The sequence below is a fragment of the Euprymna scolopes genome, chromosome 21 (assembly GCF_053919585.1).
Source record: "Euprymna scolopes isolate OS-2025 chromosome 21, ASM5391958v1, whole genome shotgun sequence".
In the NCBI taxonomy this organism is placed as follows: Eukaryota; Metazoa; Mollusca; class Cephalopoda; order Sepiida; family Sepiolidae; genus Euprymna; species Euprymna scolopes.
The window spans coordinates 93740845-93764167 of NC_136502.1; the positions used below are offsets into that span (position 1 = coordinate 93740845).

At 32.4% G+C, this 23323-nt stretch overlaps 1 protein-coding gene across 1 annotated transcript; it reads left to right on the forward strand.

Moving 5' to 3' along the window:
- The first annotated feature begins 999 nt into the window (after nt 1-999).
- On the forward strand, nt 1000-22960 carry LOC145242866 (monocarboxylate transporter 14-like). Its single transcript, XM_080105980.1, has 3 exons — nt 1000-1205; nt 11775-11918; nt 22917-22960. Exons 1-3 carry the CDS (start codon nt 1025-1027, stop codon nt 22958-22960), a joined length of 369 nt encoding a protein of 122 aa, XP_079962106.1. The 5' UTR covers nt 1000-1024.
- Nucleotides 22961-23323: the final 363 nt, after the last annotated feature.

Sequence of the window (23323 nt, forward strand, 5' to 3'; positions counted from 1 at the left end):
GGTTGTTAACTCGTAGATATTATCATTTAGGCGCGATATAAAAAGTTTTAAGAAGGTGTGAGGCGACCGATCACTTCTCGGAAAAAAGCCTTTCTCGGACATGCACGAAAACGCACACACTGTCATAGGAGAACATATTTTCTCCTATGATTGGATTAAGAAATATATAAATATTTCTCATAATATAAATATGTTTATTGATATATTAATTAAAACATAAAGACGTTTCTAGAATGTCGTTATTCATAAAAATAAATAATAATCGGCGTCTATAAATATAAAAAGGCGTAGAACGCCTTTTTGTTCTTTTATGGAGTCTCTAGAAGGTTCCAGGAAATTCTTAAAAAACTCATATAAAAGAAACGCTATTGGTGGGTAAAGTCAGTTCGTGACATATTTTTGGGGTGTACACATAGGCAACCAACGTCCGAATTCCGGCTTCCTCATAAAGGCCGTAAAAAACAAAAATCTCACTGAAGGAAGAACTGCTGTTTGGATTCTGGTAAAGTTTTTATTTATTCTTTGAGTTTGTTGACCGAAAAGCACATACGTATAGAGCAAACCATTTCAAAACACAATACATAAAGAAATACTTTCTTTATAATCTAAGGGAGACAATTTTATTAGCGAGTTGTCGCCCTTCAAAAAAATAATAATCTTTTTCTTTTTTTTCTTGTTAATTTATTTTTTAATAAATTTCTTTTTCATTAAATCTTTTTCTTTTGTTTTAATTTTATTACATGTGGGTGCTGGTAAATCCCTAGAACATACGAGCTATCATCAGCACACATATGTAATACACACACACACACACACACACACACACACACACACACACACACACACACACACACAAACATTTTCGCTTTTATATATACATAGATGAACTCCATCTTAAAAAATTACATTTTTTTCATACATGTAATCATATAAATGTATAAAATACAATAACAACTGAACGTCAGTTTCAGAAATCAACCATTTATTCGAAAGTTATTCTTTCAGATTTGTCGGTGATATAACAATGGATAAAGGCTGGGCTTGGGTGACCATGTTGGCAGCTTTCGGAACTCATATTGCTTGCGGAGGTTTGCAGAACTCAGCTGGATTCATACGCGTCGTTCTCCTGCAAAACGCCGACGAAAATGAAAAGCGTTATATTACATGGATTACTTCGACGTATGCCGGTGTGATGAATTTAGCAGGTAAGTTCCAATAAGCGCCCCCACAATAGATTCAGCACTATTTATTGTGTAAGCGTTGTGTAATTTTAAATTTGCAAGTTCCATAAGCATATTCCTCAACATCACTATTTAATGTTGAACACACACACACACACAAAAAAAACAAACATTATCTTCAAATGTCGGAGGAGTTTGGTAGAGTTCTCAAAGGTCAAATCGTTGAACTTTTACCCCTTAATCGCCAAATTTCTGTCCGAAAACCAATCACATCGGTTTCCCAAATCTCAGTACCCTGTATATCAAATTTCGAATATGTAGGCTTAAAATTGACAATTGACAGAGTTCTTGCGTAGGGAAATGTACACAGACACACAGACACTTTCACTTATATATATATATATATATATATATATATATATATATATATATATATATATATATACTAGTAGGCCGCCTTCCTTTCTCGGTCGTAAAATACGCTTAAATATGATATTTTAATTTATGTACAGTTTGTATTTATTATTAAAGAGCTAATTCTCTTTTGATTGCACTGGTCAACAACAAATTTGTCTGCGTTTTTCCACATGATTTAAGACGAATTTGATTCGATGAATCCAAAAATCACATTGGTTTTGCCCAATCAGACCATTTTTTTTTTTTTAGTTATGACCACATGTTTTTTACGTTTCTGTTTACATGTATGCACGTGTGGAGAATTTTAGAAGAAGTTAGTGATTGAGGTGGGGAGGGGGAGTAAAAACGCCATGTCGAATAATTGTTTTCATTGGAAATGATGATTTTAATGACAAGTATTCAGGTCCGATTCTTCTGGGTGATTATGTCGAAAAGGGATCAGTTTGAAGTCATTAAACCTCGAAATCTTACAAGAATTGGTGCTCAGCATACACGAAAAAGGACTTGCCTGAGTGTGTGTGTGGGGGGGGGGAAGGAATGATGATTTGCAAAGAAAGGAATGTCGCCAACGATAATCCCGTGGACAGAGAAAGAATATTTTCTCCACCATTGCACATCAAGCTCGGCTTAATCAAACAATTCACAAAAACTCTAGACAAGCATGGTGACTGCTTCACTTACTTGTGCCAGGCTTTTCCAAGATTGACCATGGAGAAGTTGAAAACTGGTATCTTTGATGATCTTTAGATTCGGCAGCTCATCAGAGATCCAGTTCAAAAACTCGATGAATGAGTGGAACTAGAAGCATGGGGGCATTTGTTCTGGTAATAAAGAACCGTATTGGCAACAATATGGTCAGAAACTACGCAGAACGTATCGACAACATACTGACTGCTTTCAGAAACCTGGACTGCAACTTGAGTGTTAAGAGGCACTACCTATTTTCACATATGAACCGTTTTTCTGAGAACCTGAGTTCAATGAGTGACGAGCATGTAAAGAAAGAGATTCTATCAGAACCTGAAGAAAATAGAGAGTAGGTATCAGGGTTGCTGGGATGCAATTATGATGGCTGACTATTGTTGGAATCTGGAGAGAGAGAGAGAGAGAAAGAGAGAAAGAGAGAAAGAGAGAGAGAGATATAGATAGATAGATCTGCTGCTGAGAATTCCGGAGTTCGAAGAAACGGAAGTTCAAATGCTGAAATTTGAACAATGGTGAAGCAACATCCAATTTACGCGCACTTACCTTCATCAATGCCTACCAATCAGTTTACAGTAATCGATGGGTCAATCATGTAATCCATATATTGATATGTTGTTGGCAAAACATTTTTCTTTTAAAAACATATTCAGGATGATACGTGTTGCCAAACATCAGCTGATAATGTCACAAAAATGTAATCGATTTTGTCACAAAACTTTTTTTTTTCAAACAAACTTAGCACAAACCTGAAAAAAAGAGAAAAACGGATGCCATTTCAGTTGTAAAAATCTGGATAACATTAAAAACTACAAACAAAAATTAAAAAAAAATGACTTGCGTACGCTCAGCTAGAATTAAAACCAAGACATTTAGCGTTCTAGCCTAACGCATTATCGTTTACTCTATTGACAGATGGATAGGAAACGATAAAAATTAAGCGACTTTAATCAATAACTGTATGTTTGCGCATGCGCAGAAGTAACAAGTTTAGTCGACTTACTTCTATCAAAGTTATTTTTTTCTTATTTTGATCCCTTAGCGGCTATATTTACCACTACAAACCAAATCGAATTCATTCCACGTGTCCAATTCTTACATGTAAAATTTCAAGTCTGTAGACCAAAACTTGTCATATAGAAGTTTCGTAGAGACCGTTTCGCACACACATAATGTCACTTATATCTTCTATAAATGTGTGTGTGTGTGTGTGTGTGTATGTGTGTGTGTGTGTGTGTGTGTGTGTGTGTGTGGTCACGAATAGGCTCCTATATGGTTGACTATTATAGAAAACTGATCACATATAATGATGGAAGATGTGTCGAGACACAGGAATGGGTATGTTTGATCTGGCAGAACGGTGGTTCATTAAAATTGTGGGGTCTGCGTTCGCACCTGATCCACAAAGTATGGAAATAAAAAATTTAAAAATTAAAAAAAAAACGTTTACAAGTGTTTTTGATATAGATGTACATAATAATTCTTTGATAAGTATGTTTTAACTTAAATAGGGATGATATAATAAAATTGTGGTGTCTGCGTTCGCGCCTGGCCTCTATAGAATGGAAATAGGCACAAACTTTAATAAAGACTTTTCATATCTATCTGCATAAGTATACTTTGATAATTATGTTTCGGTTTGAAGAAAAATGGTATAATACAATTATGGTGTTCGTTCGCGCCTGACCTCCATAGAATGGAAATATGTCACAAAGTTTAACAAGGTTATTTTAATATAGATCCACAGAATATTGTGATAAGTGTTTCAGTGTGAACAGGTATGGTATAATAAATTATGGAGTTTATCTATTTTATTTTTACTTTCATCATATTTTGCTTTGGTTTTGATACCCCCGAATTCGAAGCTATCTCTTTACAACCCTTCCTTTTCATAACCTATTGTTATATAGTTATTATTATTATTATTATTATTATTATTATTATTATTATTATTATTATTATTATTATTATTATTAAATGTTCTTATTTAGTGTTCTTGTTTGTAAAGACAAGCGTCTTAAGACTGTTCCTGGAAGTAAGAGATCTTCGAAGGTTCATGTGTGTTATCATGTTGTGAAATATGGAGACATTAACGCATTAGTGAAATATATATAAATAGGGAGAGAGTTTATAATTGAGCGAGATTGCATATAAATATATTTTGAGAAAGTGTTTTCATATCTAGATAGACAGACCGATAATTGAGAAGTTTGCATTTATGTCGATGGATTGACAGGTTGGCATTTATGCTTTGACAGTTCGTATGAACGGGAGTGTTTGTATAACATAAATAGACACCTATACTTTCTAACACATATATTTTTTAGATGATGAATTTCAAATAGATTGTACACATAAATAGACAATACCTTTTTCATGTAATGATGTAATGACAGAGGACACGGAGTTATAAAACCACATTGAACATTTATTCTTCCCTGACCGGTTGGGGACTTTGCGTCCAAGAATTCAAAGCTTCACATATTAAGTTTCAAAATGTGATCGTCTCGCTTCTAGACGATTGAAACCCATGTCTGTCGATCTCAAACTCCCTCTGAGTTTTTCACTAACTAACTAACTAACTAACTAACTCTCACTTCCTATATTGAGAAATCCATGCATGTCCGGCCACGTGAGCAAAACTCACGTTCCCCCAACATGTGCGACTTGCACGTTTCCGACATTCTGATTTCCCAATAACCTATTTTTTCTTTTGTTGTTTTCACAAAGGAATTCAACCTGCATATCGAATTCATTTAACTCATATTTTATTATCCACATTCTTTCTAACAATTGAATAGTTTATTTATTATTTATTTCAATAAGAGATCATAAAACATAAATAATTAATCAATGAACGTTCGATTTTCAAAATATGTGCAAATTAGTTAATCTTTATTTAGTCGCTCGCATATCTATGACTGAGTATATTAAGAAGTTCGTTTTTATATTTTTGATACAGAAAATGTACGGTTTAATAACGAAAAACTTAACTTTTATAAAGTTGAGTCTTTAGAAAGTTTTTTAGTGTTTCCTATTTCAATTCTTTTATCTTTTTATATTTATCTCTATACCTATATGGATGTGTATATTTTTGTGTGTATGCATAAATATGTCTGAATGTATGAATGTGCGTGTGTATATATGTGTAATGTATATATATATATGTGTATATATATAATTAATTCATTATTTAAATATTTAGATAAATATTTAAATAATAAAATTATTACAAATAATACGTCCCAAAAATGTGGGAGCGACAAGAATATAAAGAAAGAGCAGATAATGTGTCACTTTAAAGCACCCAGGGAGTTAAAAAAATAAGAATCGTTTATAAAAAAAAATAAACAATCATATATATGTATATATATATATATATATATATATATATAATATAATATAAAGCTAAATGTCTGCGTGTGTGTGTGTGTGTGTGTGTGTGTCTGGTCACGAATAGGCTTCTATATTGTTGACTACTTTAAAAAAAACTGATTACATATAATGATAGAAGATGTATTGAAACACAGGAATGGGTATGTTTGATCTGGTAGACGGTGGTTCATTAAAATTGTGGGGTGTGCGTTCGCGCCTGGTCCACAAAGTATGGAAATAAATAATTTAAAAATTAAAAAAAAAAAAACGTTTACAAGGGTTTTTGATATCGATGTACATAAGAATACTTTGATAAGTATGTTTCAACTTAAATAGGAATGGTATAGTAAAATTGTGGTGTCTGCGTTCGCGCTTGGCCTCCATAGGATGGGAATATGTCACAAAGTTTAACAAGGTTTTTTAATATAGATCCACAGAATATTGTGATAAGTGTTTCAGTGTGAACAGGTATAGTATAATGAATTATGGGGTTTATCTATTTTATTTTTACTTTCATCATATTTTGCTTTGGTTTTGATACTCCCAAAATCGAAGCTATCTCTTTACAACCCTTTCTTTTCATAACCTATCATACTTTCATAAATCAGAGTCCATTTCCTGTAGGCTGTTTTTGAAACAAATCAACGACGGGTACATTTGCTAGTATATATATATATATATATATATATATATATATATATATATATATATATATATATATTTAAAAGAGTGCAGCCATCAACAATTGTGGGGTTTTCAGCCTTTTATCATATTTTTATTTTAAAATATTTTTATAACGTGTTTCAAGCTTTGTTTCGCTCTCTTCGGATATTTTCGTAAAAAGGTTGTTTTTTTTAAATGAGAGATTGAAATGTTATTTTTACATCTAAATGATACTAAAAGTGTTTTTCAGAGTAATGTGGTCTCAGACATTCTGTCCCCAACAGTAAGTGTTGGTAGTGTCCAGTCAGAGTTAAGTTCATTTTGGTCCATTTGGTGACGGTTTTTATTTTTTTTATGACTTTTTTATGTATAGCACATACTCACACACAATCACACACACATACACATACATACATGCACATATACATTGACACACGCATACGCACGCAGGTATATACACATATACACACGCATATACACAGAAATATATGTAGGAGCATACATATATACATACCCACCTATACACTCACACACGTACTCACACACATCCACCCACTAACATATCACACACATATTGGTTAAATTTTATTTTTGCCTTTCCCAATTAAAACACACATGCATACATGTACTTAATCATTCAAACTTAAGTACACGCACACACACAAATTAGGAGGTGATATATACACACACACACTCACACACACATATAATCACACACATACATATACATGCACACACACATATATATATACATACATACACACACATATGTATACATACATGTATGCACATACACACTCACAATCATACGCATACGTATGGAGGCACACACACACACACACACACACACACACACACACACACACACACATATATATATATATATATATATATATATATATATTTCGCGCCTTTTAACGTCATTTTGTCTGGGTCATTTTGACATTTGCTTTTCTATTTTATACTTAATTCTATCATCATTTAATTTTTTTCTCTTTTCTTCTTCACTGATTTTTCTTAATTACACTTTGTCTCGGCAGCCGTGTTAAACGCATATCTTAATTTTCTTTTATTAATATTGGAATTTTTTTCCCCTTTTCCTTGTACATATTTGTGAATTATTCCACGGATTTCGGCCTTTTTGATTATTTTGGACCATCTTCCAATTACACGATTTCCTTGGATTTTACTTGTGCGAATGGAAATTTAATTAGCTTTCTTGGATTTACATTTTTGGATTTTACCGTCATTGGATACTTTACCTTTCACCAGACTATCCATTCACGTGAAATCACGTTTTTCTTCACCATATTCCCTCTGCTTCACTTTTCGTTATCAAGTAAGATCTTTGACTTACTTGCAGTTTCATCAAATACTTTTGTATGCAAAATCCGATCCCGCATTTTGCTAATTCCTACCCTCTGATTAGAAGGAAAGTATTTCTTTGAAACTCCGCGGATTAAGTACTATCCACTTATTAAGTGTTTCCTTTTCAGATTAAATATGTTTTTAACTCATTTCAAAGTGTTTTTAACATGTTTTATTAACTATTTGATCTTATATATATATATATATATATATATATATATATATATATATATATATATATTAGTAACTAAATTTTAAACTTTAAGTTTTAATAAAGGTTTTCTCTCATTTCATTTTGCCTTTATTATTTGAGACTGTCAGTTACTCTCTCATATCTTTCTGGTCCATACGAAACCTTAATTATTTCTTGAATTTTACCTTATATTATTAATTCATACTGTGAGTTTTTGTCTATGAGTTTAAATTGAACAGTTTAAAAATGAAATTAGGCTTTCATTTAGATTCAGTTTCTTTTCAGACTCATCACAGACGTTGGCATCTTTCTTCTGGAGTATTCTGCATGCGAATCTACTGGATATTAACTCACGTTTCATTTTATCCTGAAGTACACCTAATTCCTGATGGCTTATCCTCCAAGTTGATTTACATTTTAACTTTCATTAATTTTTTTTATTACCTTCTCTTACATCTTCCTAGCTTTACTTTATTTATTATTTAACTACTTTATTCATATTTCATTTATTATTGAACTGCTTTATTTATATTTTATAATTAATTTTTTTATTAGAACTTTATTGTAAATATTTTTAATTTTTGAAAATGTTTTAATTTTTTAATTTTTTGAGGTTTTAAAATAATTTTTTAAAGTTTTGGAAATTTGTTTATATTAAAACATTCTTAGTATTTCATTTTCTTATGCATTGTTTTGTACATTTTAACGTTTATTTTTTATGCAGTTTCTCTATTTTATCTCCACCGTATCACGTCTCCTATACTTTTTTCCAATTCAAATCTCAAACATTTTCTATCTCCAATTTGAATATTTTAAAGTCGGCATTGTTTAGTTTTTACCGTTACTTTTATATAATACTGACTTTGTCTTCTCTTCTGACGAGAGGCATTTAGTTTTGAAATGCTATGGTCTAAGAGGTTTCTCTCATTTATTTTTGAAAACTCTTATTGAATTGATAATGAAATAAAGATACTTTATTTTTATTATTCTTTATATATATATATATATATATATATATATATAGTGCGGGGAAATGCGATAGTCTAGCTGCATTTGTGAGTTGTGATACAATGAAATAGTACTGTATGTGGACGACTATATATATATATATATATATATATATATATATATATATATATATATATATATATATATATATAACTCTACGAATTTGGTTTTTGTGTATTGATATTCATATTAGACACCCATATTTCTATTTATTAAAAAAATACAATTTCCTTATATATGGGTCGTGGAATTGCATTCATCTGCAGAAGATTTAGCTAATTTTAATATTTTTTCAACATTCATTTTTATTAATTCCCTATTAGTTTTTTTCGGTTTTCTTAAGAGATGATCATCTTTAGTTAACCATTACGTGTAATTATATTCATGCAGATATTCTACACGTTTCGTGCGTAATATTTGCGTAAAAAGCTTATAGTAAACGCAAATCTTTTTCTATATATATTTATGTGTGCGTATATATATTTGTTTAAAAAATTGCCTGCCAAGCTCCTCGGTCAGTTTTTGGTGTACCGGCATGAAACTTAATATATATTGTATTCGAATATATGCGAATGTTTGTGAAAAAGGGGGAAAATAAAAAAAAATGAAATTTGCCATATGAAGGTCGAACGACGGCATTATGAATACGGATGCGTAACGTAATAGCTATCGGTTTGTGTTTTAATTTTTAGCCTTGCAGCAAACAGGTCTTCATAGCTCGGGCATTAATGTCAAAGGAAAAATTAAATCGGAAGCTAAACGTTTTGGTTTCGATTCTCGGTGGTAGCCCACGAGTCATTTTTTTTAACTTTTTAAATCATCACTATATAGTGGATCCAATATAATATGATAATAAATACGAAATCTGCATTAATAAAAAATATTATATTTAAGCGTATTTTACAATCTTAAATACCGTTATGTAAATAAACGATACGCTTAAATATGACATTTTGATAATGCCTGCTAGTATAATATATATATAACAAAGCTCTGTTTTCTTTTTAAATAAATAGAAAAAGTGTTTTTAATATGAATATCAATACACAAAAAGAAATTCATATGGAGTATATATATATATATATATATATATATATATATATGTGTGCGTGTGTGTGTGTGTGTGTGTGTGTGTATATACTTATTGCTCGTTAGGTAAGCTTGTCGTAATAACATCATTAACGAGTATAAAATTCCTACTAGTGAGGCATCGATTTCGGTTTAAGCTGGTCGCGATGATCACATCCCTTGTTCAAGACGAAAGTAGGTTCATTCCACTGTCGGATTTCATTGCGGTTTACTTGATCTGTGATAATTAATAAGACTTTCTTGTGTGCGGCGCGTTTACTCAGTTGGTAGCGTGCTTGCCTGGCATGCAAGAGACTCGAGTTTCGCTCGCATTTGGGCTCATCAGTTTGACACATCCGAACTCAGGATTCGAAACTCGAGTCTTGGACTACCGGTTTGTTGGCTTTCATGGTTCTTGTGTGCTGCGGCGTTGTTTGGCTGTGGAAATAATTATATATTCTCTCTCACATTCTATCTATATATATATATTAGTAATGTGACGATTCCAAAATGTTTCCCGATTCCAATAGATATTGATTTTGAGGGCTTTTATTGTGTCCAGTTTGTTTGCGTATACCAACTCTTTGAGGTAACTCCAAAGAAGAAATCTGCACAGCTGAGATCTGGCGAGCGGAAGGGCCAATTTATTTCACAACTACGAGAACTTACTTTATTGCCGAATATGTCCTGGAGCAGTTTTCCTGCTTCTCGCGTCCTATGTAGTGTTGTGCCGTCCTGCTGGAACCAAATTGGTGGTTTGTTTTGTACCCAAACATTTCTTCTTCTTCTTCTTCTTCTTCTTCTTCTTCTTCTTCCTCTTATTTTTTTTTTATTTTTTTATTTATTTATTTTTTTTTTTTGTAACAAAATTTTCAAACGCCTGATGGTACCGGGCTCCTCTCACTCTTACGTATTCTCTTTCTTCAGCTTCGAAGAATTAATTCTCCGATTACTTCATCTGCCATTACTTCCCACCATTTTTTAGGGTGTAATTGCCGTTGTATAGTGACTTCATAATTTTTTGACCCCCAAATCCTGCAATTTTCTTTACTTATGTACACATTCAAATGGAAATGGGCCTCATTTGACATAATGACTTCTTTTGAGGAATTTGGATTCCCATTGGCCAAATCTTGGAATTGCATGGAGTAATCCAACGTTTTTCATAATATCTTGATTGAAGCTCTTGCATCAACTGAATTTTGTAGGAGCACTTGCCCTCTTCGTGAAGCATTCGATGAAAAGATGATCGAGAGACCCCAGTTTCACTTGATCTTCTTACTGATTTGGGTGGATCTTCATCCACACTTTCTGCAAATCGTTGACGATTTTAATCACTTCTTGCTGTGCGGGGGCGACAAGATTTAAGGAGGTCACATGCAGATCCTTGCTGATGATATCGAGCCACCATAGATTTAATTGCATTGGGACTAGGAGAGTTTTATGCGTTAAAATAGCATCGAAATTTTCTTTGAATTTCTGATATTAACTCATTCAACCGGAGTGACACTCTACGATAAATATTTCTCCCCGGTGGTATAACAACTCATGATGACTATAGTAAGGTTACTTTAGATGCTCTGAAAAAAAAAAAAGAAAAATGTTAAAAATTAAGGCAGTAAGGAATATTTTTATCCGTCAGCTTCTTTTGGGACACATTGTATATATATATATATATATATATATATATATATATATATATATATATATATATATATATATATATATATAAGCTCAGTTTTGTTGAAGAAATTTGTTTGCTCTTTTGGTTGTCAAAGGAAAATACTTATTTATTCCAGGACCCATTGCCAACTTCATTGTGTATAAATATGGTTGTCGGACGACAGTTCTTGTTGGTGCATCATTGGAAGTCATCGGCTTTATCATTTGTTTCCTTGCTCATGACATTTGGATCTACATAATTTCATATAGCCTTTTGGCAGGTAAGTTTCTTTTATTATATTACCTGTATAACGAAACGGTTTAGATCAGTTAGATATTTTTATGGTTCCCTATTAGTTTTTTCGGTTTTTCTTAATGGATAATCATCTTTAGTTAAGTATTATGTGTAATTATATTCGTGCAGATATTCTACATTATTAATACTTTCGGAATATTTACGTAAAAAGATTATAGCATGGTTCGGACTCCACGTGTGATCACATCACCATCTTGGATGTCGATTGTCGTGCCCGTCAGTCTGACTTCGGTGTGAACGGAAGAACACAAACATTGTTAAATATTGACGATGCCAATTTATTTATCCTGAAAATCTGTTTCTCTAATTGATGTATTGCATGATAGATTCTTAGTTAAATTCCATTTACATAATATATTGCCCATGATACGTTCTCTGTGAACAATCTTTTCGGTGTTTTGTTTACACAAACGCAAAATATCTGAGCGTCCTGCGCTACTTTAATTTAGTAAAGAGGTTTGTAAAATAGCGACACTACTCTTAATAAGACGTGATTATAAAGAAGCACTAAAAGATGAAATTCTGAGTAAATATGTTCAACAGAAACCAATTATTTTTGTGCATAGAACATTTTGGTGGTTTCATTTCGTTAGACTAATTTTCTTGTAGAATGGCGTATTAGATATAAAACGATCCAAAGATAATTATTTTAACAGTTAATATATTCAAATGTTTATTATTAGAATTATCGAGTAGGATAGAATACGTAATTCTCTGCAATCGATTAGAATTTATATTTTATCTAAAGAGCACGACATAGTTCGCTCAAATTACATCATACATTTGTCACAAGAATTTGCTGTTAAGTGATACACACACATCTACCCTTGTTCTCTGTCATGTGATCGACAAATATATGTCCTAATAGGTAGGAACTGGGATATGATATTCACAGTGTTATTCTTACTGTTGTTTGCATCGTGAAGAAGAAGAAGAAGAAGATACAGAAGATATAGAAGAAGAAGAAAGATACAGAAGAAGATAGAGAAGAAGAGGAGGAAAGAAAAGAAGAAGAAAAAGAAATAAGAGAAAGAAATAAAAGGAAGAAGAAGAAGAAGAAGAAGAAGAAGAAGAAGAAGAAGAGGAAGAATTTATATTAATTACGTTGCAGGTCGAAAAAAAAAAAACGCTTCCCGAAACATACACACAAAAACAGTATTTTTTTTTAAGTTAGTACAAATACCGCTGTTTAAAATTTTAACATTCTAACTTCTTTTCGAGTGCAAACGAAAAAAATATATTGAATGTAAATTATATGTGAACTACTAATTTCAAAACCTATCCGCTTGTTTCATCAATAAAATGTCAGTATTAGTCTCATCCAACAAACAGCAGAGAAGGTATTATATTCTAACATGATATTAACCTAATATCCTGATTCATGAATCTGAATAAAGATTGCATATCGACGACTTTGTTATCTAGACCTTTAACTCTCTGTGGTCTATACTTATCATATGATTTTCTTATTTTTTTTTACTTTTTTTATTGACTCTTAATCATTACACAAATATTTTCATGCGAAGATAATGTAGCAGAAACAAATGAAACATTTTTCTTTCACGACTGGACTATTTGGCCACATACTGACCATATATATTCTTAACATGGGGAGGACGTTTTGTTACTATTCTATACTTTCACCTAACAATTTAATAAACAAAAGATGGTACTTATGCAGAGAAGATATCGTGCTGAAATAACGCTATTAAGAAAAAAACATAATTCATTTGTTTATCTTCCAAATTTTTTAATTTACACATTTTTTCTTTATTATATAAGGCCAAAAAAAAGTTTGTCGCTTGCTTTTTTAGTTTTTTTTGTTTTTGTTTTTCGATATAAGATTGGTTGGTAAAGTACAGTTTTTTTTTTTTGTCCGCGCTATTTTTTAAATCGTATTTCCAGGTTTAATTACAGTTTTATTATGTTTTTTTTTATTCAATTGTAAGGTTAAAATACACCCTCCCCTCCCCATGTTAAGAATGGCTTTTTAAATATTAACGTTATTATTACAACACGGATCACTCTCTGCATGAGTACTCTACTTTCACCTAACAATTTAATAAACAAAACATGGTACTTATGCAGAGAAAGTACCATAATAATAGAATAATAACGTTATTTAGAAAACCATTCTTAACATGGGGAGGACGTTTTGTTATTATTCTATACTTTCACCTAACAATTTAATAAACAAAAGATGGTACTTATGCAGAGAAGATACCGTGCTGAAATAACGCTATTAAGAAAGCCATTCTTAACATGAGAAAGGGAGAGTGTTCTGTAACTATTTTATATTTTCACCTAACAATTTAATAAACAAAAGATAGTACTTATGCAGAGAAGGTACCGTGCTGAAATAATACCGTTATTTAGAAAACTATTCTTAACATGGGAAGGGAGTTTTGCATCTATTCTAAAATATGAATGATATTTCTTTATTAAAGAAATTGGGTACTCGTGCACTTATTGATCCGTGCTGAAATAATAACGTTATTATTTAAAAAGCCATTCTTAACATGGGGAGAAGAGGGTGTTTTGTAACTATTCTGGACTTTCACCTAACAATTTAATAAACAAAAATTAAACTTAAGCAGACAAGGAACAGTACAGAAGCATTAACATTATTTAGAATACAATTGAATAAAAAACAAACAAACTTTAATTAAACTTGGAAATACGATTTAAAAAAGAGTACGGATCGGTAAGTGCATTAGCACCATAAATTTGTCTAATTCTTAATTTCTTATGTTATTGGAAAAAAAAAAAGGTAAATATGAGGAATTACTCCACCCTCGAAAATTCCTTTAAAATTACCACTCCTATAGGTTTTCGGGGTAGCTGAAAACGAAAATAACCTTTATAATTAAGGCAAACGAGTAGTTTCCAAGATATGAAGAAATGTTAGTTTTAAAAAGTGAAGGATCACTTTTCCATAATAATTTAACGTAAAATGATCACCCACTTTGTGGCCATGATTTTTGGGGTGGGGGCTTCCTTTCTACCCTTGGAAAATCCTTTAAAATTACCTGCTTAAATTGGTTGGAGGGGCGGGGGGTCGGCCGCCAACCCCCCCCCCCACACACACACAGAAAAATGCCCCTTTCTCAGGTGACCATAAAGTGGGTGCTCATTCTAAGTTAAATTTAAATTGAAAAGTGATCACCCACTTTTCGAAAAAATAATTTCTTCATATCATGAAAAATTTCTTTTTGCGACGGAAACGGTTTGCAGATTCGTTTTTAGTACACTGAAATCTACAATAAAATATTTCGTTATATACGAACATGAGACGGGCCTTAAAGTAAAATAATACCGGATTTTGGGGGCAGATTTGCCATTTAGTTGTATAATATCCTCAAACCAGGTAATCACTAAAAGGGACTCTTAAAAGTCGTTACCTGTATCGATCTAAATTTAAAACCACTGATTATATGTCAGCCTACATCACAGTAACATATATTGAGTGAGTTCCTAACAGTATTTTGTATAGTTTTTTAGTTTAAACTCATTTTCCCAAAATTTCCCCAAACTTAACGTGTTCAATACAGTCTGACGCCATTTGTATTTTTCAAATATACCGATAAACACTGCATGTTTTTGAACTGATTAAACATTATACATTACATAAAAACACTACAATCTTATACAGTTAGGTAGAACATTTACTTTTCTTGCCTTTTGATAACATTTATTTGTTATATATTCATTTTTTGACAACTTCTTTGTATCTGTTAATACAAACCCTTTTCATTTCATGTAACGTTTAGTCAGTTCGAAAAACAGTGTTTATCGGTGTATTTGAAAGATACAAATGGTGGCGGACACTGTTGACTATGTTAAGTTTGAGAAAGTGAGTTAAAACTAAAAAACTATACAAAATACTGTCTTGTATAGTTTTTAGTTTTCAACTTCATTTCCCAAACTTAACGTATTCAACAGTCTGCAACCATTTCTGTTTTTCCAGCCGATTAAACATTTTACCTTACATAAAAACACTAAACAATTATCCAGTTAGGTAGAAATGTAACTTACCTTACCTTTGCTTTCATTTGTTTTTGGACAACTTTTTCGAATCTGTGTATAGTAACCCCCACCCCATCACTCAAATATTAATTACTAACTCACATTTTTGTATACAGAAAAATAAACATTTAGCGTTTCAACGTTAGCTTTATTCACTGATTGTTGGTCGATCCCAAGCAATGATTGAGGTAATCCTGAGGATCAGGATCCAATTCTGCAAGAGTTTCATTTTTTTCTTTTTTTTTTAGAGTGGATTGCTGTACTAAGAATATCAGAAACATGCATTTTCTCTTTTTATTAGAATTTTCCATTACACCAAATTTAGCCACAGCAACGCGTGGCAGGGTACAGCCAGTATATATATATATATATATATATATATATATATATATATATATATATATATATATATATATATATATATATATAGGAAAACTCGATCCTAGAAAACTCGTACCCGGGAAACTCGTACCCTTTGCTAGGTAGGAATACATATCGATTGAAAACACATTTTATGACCGTTCTTGAAGAAGATATTGTCTTTAAAAGAGAATACACATCCCAAATATTTTTTTTTTAATATTTTTACTTTTTTACTGTTGTTTAAAAAAAATTAATTAATTTTTCTAAGTTTTCTTTTTCTATGTAGCTTTGAAAGTTTTTGGTCTTTCAACTAATTTTAAAGAGTTTATTTAGTTAAAAAAAAAAAACGTAATGTCGAGTATTACTTATGAACAAAAAATGTCCGACATAAGAAGATTAGGTTTTAGGTGGATAATTGCTCAAAAATAGAAAATTAAAGAAAATATTAAGGTAGATATAGTTTTAAAACGACCCCCTCCCCAAAAAATAAATCTGTATATTATTAAGTACTGCTCAAGAGCACCCGAAATTACTTTTAAACGATAGCCTCCCCATGTTAAGAATGGTTTTCGAAATAATAAGGTTATTATTTCAGCACGATTCCAAAATTACATAAGACCGTGTTTTCTTTTTTGTTGTTTTGTAATAACACAAGAATTATTTAAACAATGAATTCTTCTAAATAAAATAATTGCTTTCTTTGATAATACGTGTTTTCTTTGTGTTTATTTTTGTATCATAATGACACAAAAAGTGTTAAAACTAGCGATTTTTTAAAATAAATATTGTTTCGTTTTTCTTATCTTGACTCCGTGATGAAGTTTATTTTTTTAAGCAAGAGTTAAAAATAATCTTTAAAATATTATGGGGGTGCATAGTCTCTTTTAAAAACAATATCTCCTTCAAGAACGGCAATAAAATATGTTTTTGATCGATATTTATTCACCAATGGACCAGTTTTCCTACCTGGCAAAAAGGGGTGGGGGTCCAGGTACGAGTTTTCTGGGTACGGGTTTCCGGAGACGAGTTTGTGGACCAGGCGCAAACGCAGACCCCACAATTTTAACGAGCCACCGTACTGCCAGATCAAATATACCTATTCCTGTGTCTCGATATATCTTCTATCATTATATGCAATCAGTTTTTTAAAATAGTCAACCATATAGAAGTCTATTCGTGACCAGACACACACACACACACACACACACACACACACACTATATATATATATATATATATATATATATATATATATATATATATATATATATATATTACTAGCAAAAGTACCCGTCGTTGACTGGGTTCAAAAACAGCCTACAGAAAATTGACTCTGATTTATGAAAGTATGATAGGTTATGAATCCGAAGGGTTGTAAAAAGATTGCTTCGAATTTGGGGGTATCAAAACCAAAGCAAAATATGATGAAAGTAAAAAATAAAATAGATAAACCCCATAATTTATTATACCATACCTGTTCACACTGAAACACTTATCACAATATTCTATGGATCTATATTAAAAAAAAAACTTGTTAAACTTTGTGACATATTTCCATTCTATGGAGGTCAGGTGCGAACGAACACCTTATAATTTTATTATGCCATGATTGTTTATTTCCATACTTTGTGAACCAGGCGCGAACGCAGACCCCACAATTTTAATGAGCCACCGTTCTGCCAGATCAAACATACCCATTCCTGTGTCTCGATACATCTTCTATCATTATATGTAATCAGTTTTTTAAAATAGTCAACCATATAGGAGCCTATTCGTGACCACACACACGCACACACGCACACACAGACATTCAGCTTTATATATATATATATATATATATATATATATATATATATATATATATATATATATATATATAAACTTAAACCAGAACTAGCGCCCATACTTACAAAACTGTTTAAACGTTGTCTTATGGAGAATAGCTTCCCATCACCCTGGAAAATCTCATCAGTATGCCCTGTATTTAAGAATTCAGGTGATCGTTCATCCCTCTCCCAGTACAGGCCAATAAGTTCCCTGTGCGTCCTGAGTAAGTTATAAATATATATATATATGTGTGTGTGTGTGTGTGTGTGTGTGTGTGTGTGTGTGTGTGTGTGTGTGTGTGTAAATATATATATTTATTTATGCACATGCACACGCATATTATTCCCTTATTTAAAATGAGGATAAAAGACTTAAACCAGAACTAGCGCCCATACTTAAAAAAAAACTGTTTCACGTTGTCTTAAGGAGAATTGCTTCCCGTCAGTCCGGAAAATCTCCTCAGTATGCCCTTTATTTAAGAATTCAGGTAATCGCTCATCTCTCTCACAGTACATGCCAATAAGTCTCCTGTGCGTCATGAGTAAGTTGCTGGAATCTGTGTTAAATACAGAAGTAATCAACCATCTCAGCAAAAATAACCTTGTTAGTGACACACAATATGGTTTCCGTTCTGCTAGATCTACAGAAGATGTGCTCACAGTTATATCTTATACGATTAGCAAATCTCTCGACAGAGGCAACCTTTCTAGGGCAATTGCTCTTGACATATCAAGGCCTTTGATAGGGTATGACATAAAGGTTTACTTCACAAGATCTGCAGCTATGGTATAGCTGGAAATGTCTTCTCAATTATTAAATCATTTCTCTCAGATTATTTCATAAGAGTAGTAGTTGATGGACAAAACTCAGAAGCTCACAGTATTAATGCTGGGATCCCTCAGGGGTCCATCCTGGGCCCAACTCTTTTCCTGATCTATATTAATGATCTTCCAAATCACATCCTTACATCATTCATAGACATTTTTGCTGAGGACACTACCATCTATAGTAGCACATCTAAGACAGCAAACGACCAAGTTCTCTCCGATTCTCTCTCCTCTGATCTTGATCACGTTGTACAATGGGGAAAGGAGTGGCTGGTTACTTTTAATGCATCTAAAACCAAGCTTCTATCTTTTCATCATCAACGTTCTGATCCACATCTGGCATCATTTAAAATGAATGGCTCTCGTCTTGGGGAGGCCTCAAGTTTTGACAGGCTTCTGGGCTTAACCTTTAGTCCTGATCTTAAATGGAATACGTACATCAAATCTGTTGCCAAGGCCGCTGGAAAATGGTGGGATCCTTCTATCGATCCAGTAGATATCTCACTGCTGATGCAATTCTCTATCTCTATAAGAGTCAGATACGTCCAAGAATGGAATACTGTTGCCACATATGGGCAGGAGCTGTTAGAAAAGACTTGCCCTGCCTTGATAGGGCTCAAAATAGACTTCGTGGCCTGGTGGGAGATGTCCTTTTCTCTTCGCTGCAACCTCTATCTCACAGAAGATATGTTGCGAGTTTGTCTCGGCTTTATCGTTATTTTCATGGGAAGTGTTCGACTGAGCTTCAATCTATGGTCCCCCCCTCGCCAAACTTTCACAAGAAACACTTGTCTAGCTGAAAACACTATCAATAATTCCCCCACTCTTTTTCTGTGCCTAAACCTAGACATAGATTTCATGATCAAAGCTTCTTTCTTAGAACTGCACGCCTGTGGAATTGTCTTCCGTTTTCCTGCTTTCCAGCCGTCTATAATATGGTTGTCTTCAAGTCCAACGTGAACAAGTTTCTGATGTGCCCTCGAAATGCCTTTTAAACGATACCCTCTCCTCTTCATGTTTAGAATGGCTTTCGAAATAATAACGTTATTATTTCAGCGCGGTACCAAAATTACATAAGACCGTGTTTTCTTTTTTGTTGTTTTGTAATAACACAGAATTATTTAAACTAAATTAATTTTTCTAAATAAAATAATTGCTTTCTTTGATAACACCTGTTTTTCTTTCTTTATTTTTGTTTCGTAATGACGCAAAAAGTGTTAAAACTAGAGTATTTTTTAAATAAATATTTGGTTCGTTTTTCGTATCTTGACTCCGTGGTCAAGTTTATTTTTTTAAGCAAGAGTTAAAAATAATTTTAAAAACTATTATGGGGGTGCATAGTCTCTTCTAAAAGCAATATCTCCTTCAATGACGGTAATAAAATGTGTTTTCAATCGATATTTATTCAATAAGGGACCAGCAAAAAGGGGGGATTTTTCCGGGCACGAGTTTTCCGGTACGAGTTTTCCGGTACGAGTTTTCCGGGTACGGGTTTTCCGGAGACGAGTTTTCCGGGCACCTATGAATTTAGGAAAACTCGTACCCGGAAAACTCGCCTCTTTTTGCTAGATGTGGAAAACGTTTAGCATCAAATTTTCTTGGATTCTGCCGTTATCATTTAGTTATGCTTAGAATTAGGGATTCAAAGGCGCCATGCCATCTGAGGCCCATCAAATGTTCAAGTATTTTTTCGCATCTACTTGCCAAATGTCTAGATGATACTGCTCAGAATTGACAGTTCAAACGAATGGGCAAGTTTTATTTTCTTGGAGTCACTTTGTCTTGCCAAATTGTTAATGTTTTAGTGTATCTTTCTCTAAAAAAATTAAAAAATATACATGCATATCTCACAATAAATTTATAAAAAGAAGCAAAAAACAAAGGGAAAACAAAAATTAAATTAAAAAATAAATTATATCTACATTTGAATGTACCCCCAATGATAATCTACTTGGGGGGGATATTTGTGAACTGACTAAAAAGAAAATTATTTCAGAATTTAAGATGGACAGTTAGTAGCGCATATAAATTTCGGGCAATTATTGAATGAATATCCATTGAAAATAACTCGTTGCCCAAGAGTCTTTTTAAAAATGCGGCTACCCTTCCAGAAAAATTATATTTTAAAAAATATCTTAAAATGTTCAGGGTTCTTTAAAACTAAATGAAATCGATTTTTTATAAGTTATGAACACGCTTCATACTACTGTTTCAATGTTGAGCATTCATATTTACTTGCCTCCCCTTAAGGGTAAAATTAGACAAGGTCGTTTTTTTTTAATGTGGGGAATATCCAGCTTCAAAACAAAAAGGCACTCTGGGTCGGAACAAAAATATGTATTGTAAATTTTACAGGTGTCATCCAACTGTAGGTTGACTGCCATTTCCTATTGGGGAAGAATGTTGAATTTTTTTGTACCAATAATAGTGCCCCCCCCCTGTTTGCATTTATTATTTATATTCTGGTTCTTATATTTGATTTTCTGTGTTTCGTATCCTTTTATGATTCTTAGTTTCGTATATTTTGGGTATGTACGAAACTCGCTTTAATTTGAAGAAAAGGGAAATGCTAGCTCCTTGATGACGTCACGAGCCCAGCGCGAAATTCGGCCTCTTTTGAAATTCCGGCGACGAGGATATTGGACGTGGATTCATTGCCCGGCGCAGACAAGAAAATTTGACGAGCCTCCTCCAAAGAAGTATTAACCCGGCAAGAATGCCCGGACGCGCTGAAAGCGAACTTTTGAAGACTTTATTTTACGTGGCCACGGTTCGCACGTATTTGGAAGGAGTGTAATTTTTTAAAAAGACTTTATTTTACGTGGCTACGGTTTGCGCGTAAATGGAAGGAGAGAAATCTTTAAAGGACTTTAAAAAGAGAAAAAGGCACAAGCCTGACGGTCATCAATTTGTGAGTACGTTCCTGAAATTTATTGCTTATGAGAGAGAGATTAGGAACTACTTTTTGAATTATATTGTATTCGTTCATGGATACGACATCTTCATTATAAGAACCAGCGTTATTTTTTTCATTATATATTGTTACCTTGGCGTTCTTTGTTTTTTAATTTAATGCCCGCAAAGGGGAAAATTTGCAACTAACTTTATTGTAAATAAAATCTCTTCTCCGTTTTGAAACAAGAACCTTATATTATTCTTTAACCCCCTTTTTTATTTCATGATGTTATCTTTTTTTTTCAGGCTAGTTACTTTTGCGTCGAATTGACCTGAAAAAGGATAAATTTTCGACAAATAAAAATTGCCTCAGACTAGAAGGATTTCTACTTCGTTGGACGAGGAGAGAATAGGTGAAGTGTAGCAATGTAGCCCCCGACTGAAATTCTGTGCATATTCTAGAGTTCAATAGAATTTTAGAAGACAAAACAGAACAATTAGTATATTAATATTTTTTAATTGGAGTAAAGGGAGAGTGGTTTCTTCTTAAAACAATATTTACCGCAAGAACTGTTCTAAAATTTATTTTTAATCGATATTTATTCAATAATTGCCCTTGGTTACAATCTAGTTAGATGGCCGTATTGCATATTTTCCGTAGCCCAATTTTCCTTAATTCATAAATTTAACGTAAAATGATCACTCGTTTCCTGGCTTTTCTAATTGTTTTAAAGAAGTTAACTAAATTTTTTATCACAGACCCAAAGCCTAATCGGCAAAATCATAAAACCACAAGTAATCGCTTTATTTTTCGTATTATCACCCTGACTTAGGGTTAGTAGTAGGAAGAGGTCGTGTCTTTTATGACTTTTGACAATGAAATATTTTATACTACAGTTTGATCAGGAGCATGAACATGGCCAAAATTAAAAACAAACAAAATCCGTTATCTGGTCTTAAAACGCTGTCTGGCTCGAAAGAGGTGATCATTTTACATTCAATTTATATGCGAAACTATTTTTCAGATTGTTTGCATTCGCAACAAAAAGTTATAATTGCGATTGGCTAACAATGAAAACGGAAGAAAAAACAACCATAATTTCATTAGGATACAGTATTTACATGTATCGTTTTACACGTAACTGTTAAAAATTAAATAAAAAATAAAACATTATCCATAAACGCTCATAATTATAAACAAAAAATGAATATAAAACGATTTATTTAGGAATTTTAGGTGCATGATCAGTCTCACACATAAATTTAACGTAAAATAAGCGTAACTAAGAACAACTTTTTTTCCTATTAAAGATAAATATAATTTAGGAAAACTCGTACACGGAAAACTCATACCCGGAAAACTAGTTCATTTTTGCTAGGTAGGAAAACTACTTCATTATTGAATACATATCGATTGAAAGCACATTTTATG